The 9771-nt window shown below is 39.4% G+C and overlaps 2 protein-coding genes across 2 annotated transcripts; both read left to right on the top strand.

Moving 5' to 3' along the window:
* Positions 1–739: 739 nt before the first annotated feature.
* LOC138885291 (uncharacterized) lies at positions 740–1150 on the top strand. The gene has a single exon (XM_070166225.1). It carries the CDS (start codon positions 740–742, stop codon positions 1148–1150), a length of 411 nt encoding a protein of 136 aa, XP_070022326.1.
* A 36-nt stretch (positions 1151–1186) lies between these two features.
* LOC138885290 (uncharacterized) lies at positions 1187–1858 on the top strand. Its single transcript, XM_070166224.1, has one exon. The coding sequence runs from the start codon at positions 1187–1189 to the stop codon at positions 1856–1858; it is 672 nt and encodes a 223-aa protein (XP_070022325.1).
* The last annotated feature ends 7913 nt before the right edge of the window (positions 1859–9771 follow it).

Genomic DNA, 9771 nt, shown 5'->3' with positions numbered 1-9771 from the left:
TTATGAGTTTGAAGATAAAAGAGGACGTCACCAAGAAAATCAAAGCTAAGGTTCTCAAAGTGGTTGAATATCCGACTTGGTTGGCCAACATTGTGCCAGTTCCGAAGAAAGATGGGAAAGTCAGAGTGTGTGTTGATTACCGAGATTTAAATACGGCGAGTCCCAAAGATGATTTCCCATTGCCGAATATACATATACTTATCGATAACTATGCCAAATATGAACTCTAGTCCTTTGTGGATTGCTTCGCGGGGTATCATCAGATCTGGATAGATGAAGAGGATGCCGAAAAGATAGCCTTTATCACTCCATAGGGGATGTACTGCTATAAAATGATGCTTTTGGTTTGAAAAATGCTACAGCCACTTACATGAGAGCCATGACAGCCATTTTCCATGACATAATACACAAGGAAATAGAGGTGTACGTGGATGACATCATCATTAAATCCAGAAGAAGCACAGATCATATAGTAGACTTGAGGAAATTCTTTGATCGGCTGCGAAGATACAATCTGAAATTGAATCCTGCAAAGTGTGCCTTCGGAGTCCCTGCCGGAAAATTGCTAAGATTCATTGTTAGTCATTGAGGGATTGAATTGGACCCGTCAAAGGTCAAAGCTATCCAGGATTTGCCACCTCCGAAGAATAGGAAAGATGTGATGAGATTTTTAGGGCGTCTCAACTACATGAGCCGTTTCATAACACAATCAATCGTGATCTGTGAGCCGATTTTCAAAATGCTGAAGAAAGATGCTGCAACAAGCTGGATCGAAGAATGCCAGAAATCCTTTGACAAAATCAAGGAGTATTTATCTAAACCATATGTTCTGGTCCCACCAGAACCAGGGAGACCTTTGCTACTTTATTTGTCTGTACTAAATGGCACTTTTGGTTGCGTTCTAGGACAACATGATGAGACTGGAAGAAAAGAGCAGGCAATATATTATCTGAGTAAGAAATTCACACCTTACGAAGCCCGGTACTCTTTATTGGAGCGCACCTGCTATGCTTTGACATGGATAGCTCAAAATTTGAGGCATTGTTTCTGTGTATATACCACATATCTCATATTAAGGATGGACCTGCTGAAATACATCTTACAGAAACCCATGTCTGCGGGAAAATTAGCAACATATATTGCTGAGTAAATTCAACATCATCTATGTAACTCAGAAGGTAGTCAAATGGCAAGCATTGGCAGATTATTTGGCAGAAAATCTTGTAGACGGAGAATACAAACCATTAAATACTTATTTTCCCAACGAAGAGGTATCATTCATAGGAGAAGATATACCAAAGCATATGATAGTTGGAGAATGTTCTTCGACAGAGCTGCAAACTTCAAAGGAGTAGGTATTGGAGCTGTCTTAATATCAAAAACTAGCCAACACTATCCGGTGTATGCAAAACTCAGGTTTCCATGTACCAACAATATGGCAGAATACGAGGCTTGCATCTTGGGACTCAAGTTGGCCATTGACATGAATGTTCACGAGTTGTTGGTGATTGGAGATTCCGATCTGTTGGTGCATCAGGTTTTAGGAGAATGGGTTAAAAAAAATACCAAGATATTGCCATATCTGTATTGTGTACAAGAGCTGATCAAGAGGTTCACAAAGATAGAGTTCAAACATGTTCCAAGGATTCAGAACGAGTTTGCAGATGCATTGGCCACTTTATCTTCCATGATACAACACCACGACAAGAATTTCATCGATCCCATCCCAATAGGAATTCATAAGCAGCCAGCTTATTGTGCTCATGTTGAAGAAGAAAGTGATGGAAATCCATGGTTCCACGACATCAAGGAATACTTGGCAAAGGGAGAATATTCGGAGCACGCAACTCATAATTAGAAGTGGACACTCCTAAGGTTAGCCAACCAATTCTTTCCAAGCGGAGGAATTCTGTATAGAAGGAATCCTGACCTGGGATTACTACGGTGTGTCGATGCCAAGGAAGCATCCAGATTGCTCGAGGAAATACATCCCCGATCTTGCGGACCGCACATGAATGACTTTGTCTTAGCCAAGAAAATACTTAGAGCAGAAATAGACTGCATCAAGTATGTCCATAAGTGTCATTAATGCTAGATACATGCTGATATGATACGAGTGCCACCCAATGAACTCAATGCAACAAGTTCACCCTGGCCTTTCTCCGCTTGGGTCATGGATGTCATCAGTCCAATCAAACCTACTGCTTCAAATGGGCATAGGTTCATTCTGGTTGCCATAGACTATTTCACACAGTGGGTCGAGGCCTCACCTTATAAATTTGTAGCTAAGAAGGTCGTCAGAGATTTTGTTTGGGATCGCATTGTTTGTCGGTTCGGAGTACTAGAGTCAAACATCACCGACAACGCCGCCAATATCAATAGTGATTTAATGAAGTCCATGTGTGAAACTTTCAAGATCAAGCATAAGAATTCCACAGCATACATGCCGCAAATGAATGGAGTTGTACAAGTCGCCAACAAAAACATCAAGAGGATATTGAGGAAAATGGTAGATAATTACAAAAAATGTCATGAGAAGCTACCGTTTTCTCTTCTCGGGTATCGTACCACGGTTTGCACATCAACTGGGGAAACTCCCTACTTATTGGTCTACGGTACAGAAGCAGTTATTCCTGCTGAAGTAGAAATCCCTTCTCTAAGAATCATAAAAGAAGCTGAGCTGAGCGACGCATAATGGGTACAGAGCCAATATAAAAAATTGGTTCTCATCGATGGAAAGAGAATGAATGCGGTATGTCACGGTCAACTCTACCAGAACATGATGGCATGAGCTTTCAACGAAAAGGTCAGACCAAGGCAATTCACACCGGGGCAGTTAGTGCTAAATCGGATCTTCCCACATCAGGACGAAGCCAAGGGGAAGTTCTCACACAACTGGCAAGGTCTCTACATGGTTCATCGAGTACTAGCAGGAAGAGCACCCATACTTGCAGAAATGGACGGAGAGATTTGGCCAAAACCTATCAACTCAGACGCAGTCAAGAGATACTATGTTTAGGATTGTTTACATTTCTTAACTTGATGTAACTGAAGTACACTTGACCTGATTTCCGTTTAAGAAGGGATACGTAGGCAGCCATGTGGGTTCGGTCACATCTTAAAAAAATCTTCATTTTTCCCATGATCAAAAATTGGGGCATGATCGCAAGTGGAACAGCCAAAAGTATTGTCAGAATACTTTTGGCAAGGAGGTCACAATGTCTATAAAATGTGTCACAGTCACCGGTTCATCTAAATTATTTGATATCATATACTACTATATTTCAAAAAAAAAAAATATATTTATAAAATGCATTGCATATTTTTCGAAAAACTTTGTTTCTATGACAGCCAAATGTTTCCTAGGGTAACTTAAACAGGATCCCAAGACAGGAGCAAAGGCCGAGCAAGAAGACAAAAGCACGAACCAACCTACCCCATTAAACTCATGACTTTTCTTTAGATGAAGACTATAAGACAACATTATCCGCAGATACATCAAGTCACTACCTTCATGACGACAAATTACCTAGCGCAAACACCTCCAGCTAAGAAATACTTTACTTTCACACTGCCTTCTCATCGTTTGCATGAGGTTAAGCTCCACCTCCATCCTTGCATAAGGATAAGTATTTCCTTCCTCTACTTACATAAGGCTAAGCATCGCCTTTCCTTGCATGAGACTAAGCATTGTCTCCTATTCTTTCATGAGGCTAAGCATTGCCTCCCTAATTGTATAAGGCTAAGCACTGCCTTTCCTGCATGAGACTAAGTATTGTCTCTTCTTCTTGCATAAGGCTAAACACTGCCTTTCCTGCATGAGACTAAGAATTGTCTCTTATTCTTGCATGAGGCTAAGCATTGCCTCCTTAATTGCATAAGGTTAAGCACTGCCTTTCCTGCAGGAGACTAATCACCGTCTCCCCTCTTTGCATGAGACTAAGCACTGCCTCTCTTCTTTACATGAGACTAAGCACTGTCTCCCCTTTTTGCATGAGACTAAGCATTGTCTCCCCTCTTTGCATAAGACTAAGCACTGTCTCCCCTCTTTGCATGAGACTAAGCACTGTCTCTATGAGGCTAAGCATTGCTTCCCCAATTACATAAGGCTAAGCACCGCCTTTCCTGCATGAGACTAATCATTGTCTCCTATTCTTGCATGAGGCTAAGCATTGTCTCACTAATTCCATGAGGCTAACCATTGCCTCCTTAATTAAATAAGGCTAAGTACTGCCTTTCCTGCATCAGACTAAGCATTGTCTCTTATTCTTTCATGAGGCTAAGCATTGCCTCCCTAATTCCATAAGGCTAAGCACTGCTTCCCTAATTGCATAAGGCTAAGCACTGCCTTTCCCTACACGAGACTAAGCATTGTCTCCCTTTTTGCATGAGGCTAAGTATTGTCTTTTCCTTGCATGCTATCTCCATTACACTACCTAAAACCTATTCTATCTCTTTGATTGCGTAGGGATAAGCATTGCCCTCATCTCACAAGACTAAGCCTTTTCTTGACTCGACTTCGACCAAGCATCATCTCTTTTGCATTTCATGGGCTAAAACATAGCCATTTTGTATGAAGGTGTCATAGTTCGAAGGTATCATCCTCATAGCCGGGAGACACCATTCCATGGCTTGAAGATCTCTCAATATTGCACATCATTATTCAAAGGCGTCATCATTCGGAGGCACCATCTTCATGGCCCGAGGGAATTATTTCATGGTCTGTGAATCTCTTATCATATGCTTTATGGCCCAGGACGTCATGGTCTAAGGACATCATCCTCGCTATCCAAAGACAACCTTCATGGTATGAACGGAATTTGCATCATGTTTAAATTTTCGCAATAACCCATATATATTTTAATGCATCGTGTTTTAAGTTTTGCAAGTAATCCAGGAAGTAACCATTCTTCAGAGGGGATCAATCTTTGCTCCGGTTTCTATTCACAACGTTTGCGTTCTATAATTGTTCCAAACATAACCGACCACCGGCAATTGCCCATCTTTACTCTTGACCGTTCAGATATTTGCTCCATGATACATCTGTAATGTTTATGATTCACATGCATGACTCCGCATAAATTCATCTGATACTATCCTACCCAAAAGAACCCTCTTCGAAACATGCAAACATTCCTATAACAACTCCATTGGTTTTGTTCACCATTGGATCCAGAACTACACACGGCTTGATTCCTGTAACACTAGAGATATGTAGGCAACTCAAGAACCAGGGTTCGGCCCCCATGGTTCAAATCACATCATTCCTCACTCAATTCAGCCAAAATTGGTCATCATTTTCTTTACCCGATTTCATCATTTCCGGGTAAAGAGGTGCAACTTTTGATACCTAATTTTGCCCTCATATTTTCTCAAATAATATATATACTTCCAAAATATTATTTTGTATAATTATTTAATTTATAAGATTTATGCAAGCATTTTCTATAATTTTTCATAATTTTAAAGCTTTAAAAATAATTTTCTTGCATTTTAGATTGTTCAAATATTTATTAATTACTCCTTCAAATTATTTTGTGTTGACTTAGTCATCTAAAACTATTATTTGTACCTGTAATATATGTTTCAAATATTTTACTCCATTTTATATAATTACATTAGTATTTTTAAAGCTATTTGCACAATTTTGCAGTAATAGCCCATACTCATACATAAATGCTCTTTATTTATATGATTTGTGTCAAAATAGCATTTTATATTTTTACAATGCTAAATTATTATTGTTAATCATTTTAGTGCATAAATAATATTTTTATTTATTTATTAAGCATTTTTATAAATTATTTTTGATAAATTTTGTGTATTTAAATAGTGGCCCAACTTTAAACTAATATTCGGACCAAAAATGGCCCAACAACTTAGCCCAATAGCCCCCAGCCAAAATCTAAACGATCCATTAAAAAGACTCGGTCGTTACCTATTTTTATGACCGGCCCTGTTCATTTTAAATCTTAGCCAATGATCTCTCAAGATCAACGGCCCTCGTTCACTCTCTCTCTAATTAATCAAACCCGCCCCAAAACCCTATCATTCTTTCTAAGATGCCGCCTCTAAATCCTCTCTTCTCTTCTCCTCAAAAACCCTAGTCGCTCTCTCAATCTTCTCCGAATCTATCTCAATCATGGATTCTCACCATGATTTTCTTGTCTTTTGTGTTATCTCAGTATTACCTGCAAGACCATGATATCACTTAGTACTTGCGTAAACATGGAAAGTTGTAATGACCCGGCCAGTCGTTTTGAGAATTTAAGCGACGTTCAGCGGCGTAAGGTCTGGAACAACTTCATAATATGAGTATCTACTTGTGTGCATGGTCGAATTCAGTTAACGGATGGTTCAGAGTCAAATTGGAAGAAGGAATCTAGTTTTGGAAGTTTGAACGGTGAGAATTTGATTGGAGTTGGACTTTTGAGTAAACAGCCTCGAAATGATTTTTTGATGATTCCAACAGCTTCGTATGGTGATTTTGGACTTAGTCACACGTCCGAATTCAGATTTGAGGTTCGTAGGGTAAATTGAGGCATTTCGGCGAAAGTTGAAAAAGTTGAAGTTTGAAAAATGGAGAAGTTTGACCCACCGTTGACTTTCGGGATATCGGGATCGGAATGTGATTCCGAGAGTTGGAACAGCTCCGTTATATCATTTTGGACTCGTCTGCAAAATTTGGCGTCATTCCGGATTGATTTGATAGGTTTCGATGTTGTTTAATGTAATTCGTAACCTCGAGCGAGTCCGTGTTAGGTTATGTGACCTGTTTATGTGTTTAGACAGGGTCCTGAGGGCCTTAGGTGTGTTCCGAGTGGGCTACAAGTCTTTTTCCTCCTATTTTGAACTGCTGATATCTGTCAGCTGGTTTCCTTCTTCGCGTTCGCGTCTGCTCCTTCGCGTTCGCGAAGAGTAATCTTGGAGGAGGAATTTATTGTTCTTCATGTTCACGGTTAGCCTCTCGTGTTCGCGAAGGTTTGCCTTTCTCCTTCTTCGCATTTGCATAGTAGAATTAGGCACTGAGGGGCTGGTGGCTATTTCTTCTTCGCGAACACATCACAGCCTCCACGTTCGCGTAAGCATCTGTTCTTTACTCTCTGTGTTCCCGTCCCTTATCTCACGTTCGCGGTGGTTTTTCTTGACAGTATCCCTTCTACGCTAACGCGATTGTCCTTCTGCGTTCGCGATGCACAAAACCTGGGCAGACAGAATATATTCCAAAATCGAGGGTTTCACCATTTTCATCACATTTTGATATCTAGAGCTCGGTTCTTGGCGATATTTGGTGGGTTTTTCACAATATTTGATTGGGTAAGTGTTATTCAACTATAATTAAATATATTCCATGAATTTGTCTTTATTTTTATCATTTAAATTGTGTTTTGGGTTGGGAAAGAGTTGGTTTTGAAGAAAGATTCTAAATGAAAAATCGTGATTTGAGGGACCAAAAGGTATCGGAATTTGATAAATTTTGTATTGTTGAACTCAAATCAGAATGGATATTCAGTTTTTGTAAAATTTGTCGGGTCCCAAGGTGCGAGCCCAGGGGTTGACATTTGGACCGATTTTAATAATTTGATCAAGATTGAAACTTTACGATCCGGAATAGTCTCGTATGTGTTTTATTTGTGCTTTGAAGTTAATTTGGTAAGATTTGAGCCGTTCGAAGGTCTTTTCATCTGAGAAGTGCATCTTAGAGTATCGGTTTGTCATCTTTGAGGTAAGTATCTTGCCTAATCTTGTGGGGGAGACTTCCCCTAGGATTTGAGTATTCTATGATTGATTGTAGTTCGTGTACGCAAGGTGACGGGTGCGTGCTCAGACTTATCTGTGAAAAAAATTGGCCTTTTTAGAGTTATTAGATCCTTATATTCACGGTGTATGAATGTGTTCTTCATATGACTGAGATTCCTAATTACTAGTTTCACATCTACATGCTCGATTAGAAATAATTGCTTCATAATTCACTCTTATTGCTTAACTGACTCCTATTTGATTTAATTGAAGAATTTCGCCTCTCCTATTGTCATGCTAACTCTTCGTAGCTGTTTGTCTTATTTGAGGACCATTAGCATCCTTCCTGAAACTCTGTTTAGTCTTAAGTGAAGCTAAAGATCATCTCTCCCAAATTGAATTGTCGAATATCCTCGGAATTGTCCAACCTTAAAAAGGAGTTAGATAACCTATATCTTTGTTGACTTGCCCTTATTTGGGACTACTTGACTCGCGTTGGTTTCCTTGTTATTGACTTGTATGTTGTGGGATCGTCGCTATACGTTAGCTCTCCCGTGTTAAACTGTTCCCTTTATATCATCATTCTTTTCTGTGTTGTTCCTTCTGAGTTGGTTCTACCATTTCCTTGCGATTTACAGTCCTTAAGTTGATTACTTGTATTACCTTGTATTATTGTCATTTTTGCTGTTGTTATACATATCGTGTTGATGTACGAGCTTTCTATTGTGATGTGACTATTGTTTCTGTCGGTTGAGCTACGTATTTACTTTTGGGACTACGGGACTGCACCCGGGAAATCCTCCTGCACATATATTGATTTTGGCTATAGTGTGGGATACCAAGAGATCCCTAGTAAATATATTGAGGATACCAAGAGATCCTCGGGACACCAAGAGATCCCTAGTACATATATTGAGGATACCAAGAGATCCCTAGCACATATATTGAGGATACCAAGAGATCCTTGGGATACCAAGAGATCCCTAGTACACATATTGGAGATGCCAAGAGATCCTCGAGATACCAAGAGATCCCTAACACACATATTTACATTTGGGACTATGGGACGAGATCCTGGGAGATCCCCTATTAAAATCATTGTGTTCTAAGCTGATGTTTTCATTGATTCTATCCAGGTGTAAACATTATATGTGTTGTCCGTTCCATTCCGTATACTTTCTAGTTGGTGCGAACTATGTTAGGACACTTGCACAAGCATACACGTTGTTAAGCACCCTTATCAGGTAGGAGGCTCTTTGAAATTTCTGATTATAGACGCACCCCTTGTTTATTTTCCTTCCATGTGAGAATGACTCTTTGGGCACGTGAGTTGTTAGTAGGATTATGAGGGGTGATCAGGGCATAGGATGCCAAGTGTTAGGGTTCAGGTATTGAGATCCATATTGTATGATTATAAGATGAGGTGTCATAGGGTGACTTATATTCGGAAGATTTTCTTTTTAGAAAAGATTATATTTGAAGCATTATTTTGAAAGAAACTTTTTTGAAAAGGACCCTTATTTGAAGAAAGTATAATTCAAACCAATTTTTACCATTTGAAAAGAGTTTGATTATTTGATTGATAATTACTGGTTAAGACTCAAGGTGAGGGCTGTCGTGGTTGCTGAGTTATGACTTGTCCTTACTGTATTTGTGATTTCGAGTTGGATTGTATTTTCTTTGTTCACTTTTATGAGATTTATTATGGTTTTTCCACTAATCATGTTGTTTCCTTTCCTTATTGTATTTTCTGTATTGTTAGAAATATCGCTTAGTCTTTATATAGATATCATGTTCGGTTCTTTTCTATACTTATACTTGTTTTGCTTATTAGACCAGTAGGTGTCTTGACTGGTCCTCATTACTACTCCATCGAGGTTAGTCTTGATACTTACTGGGCACCGCTGTGGTGTGCTCATATTACACTTTTGCACATTTTCTTGTGCAGATCCAGGTATTGTTCGCTAGTAGCTATGTGAATTCTTGCCGAGGAGACTCAAGGTAGTCCTGCTGCTGCGTTCGCAGGCTTTG

This window comes from Nicotiana sylvestris, chromosome 2 (genome assembly GCF_000393655.2).
Source record: "Nicotiana sylvestris chromosome 2, ASM39365v2, whole genome shotgun sequence".
Classification (NCBI taxonomy): domain Eukaryota; kingdom Viridiplantae; phylum Streptophyta; class Magnoliopsida; order Solanales; family Solanaceae; genus Nicotiana; species Nicotiana sylvestris.
The sequence above is the reverse complement of the archived record's forward strand: the minus strand, read 5'-3'. Positions and strand labels throughout refer to the sequence as shown.

Excerpts from the sequence above, each read along its gene's own strand:
- LOC138885291 (XM_070166225.1), top strand. The coding sequence starts at position 740 with ATGCTGAAGAAAGATGCTGCAACAAGCTGGATCGAAGAATGCCAGAAA.
- LOC138885290 (XM_070166224.1), top strand. The coding sequence starts at position 1,187 with ATGGCAAGCATTGGCAGATTATTTGGCAGAAAATCTTGTAGACGGAGA.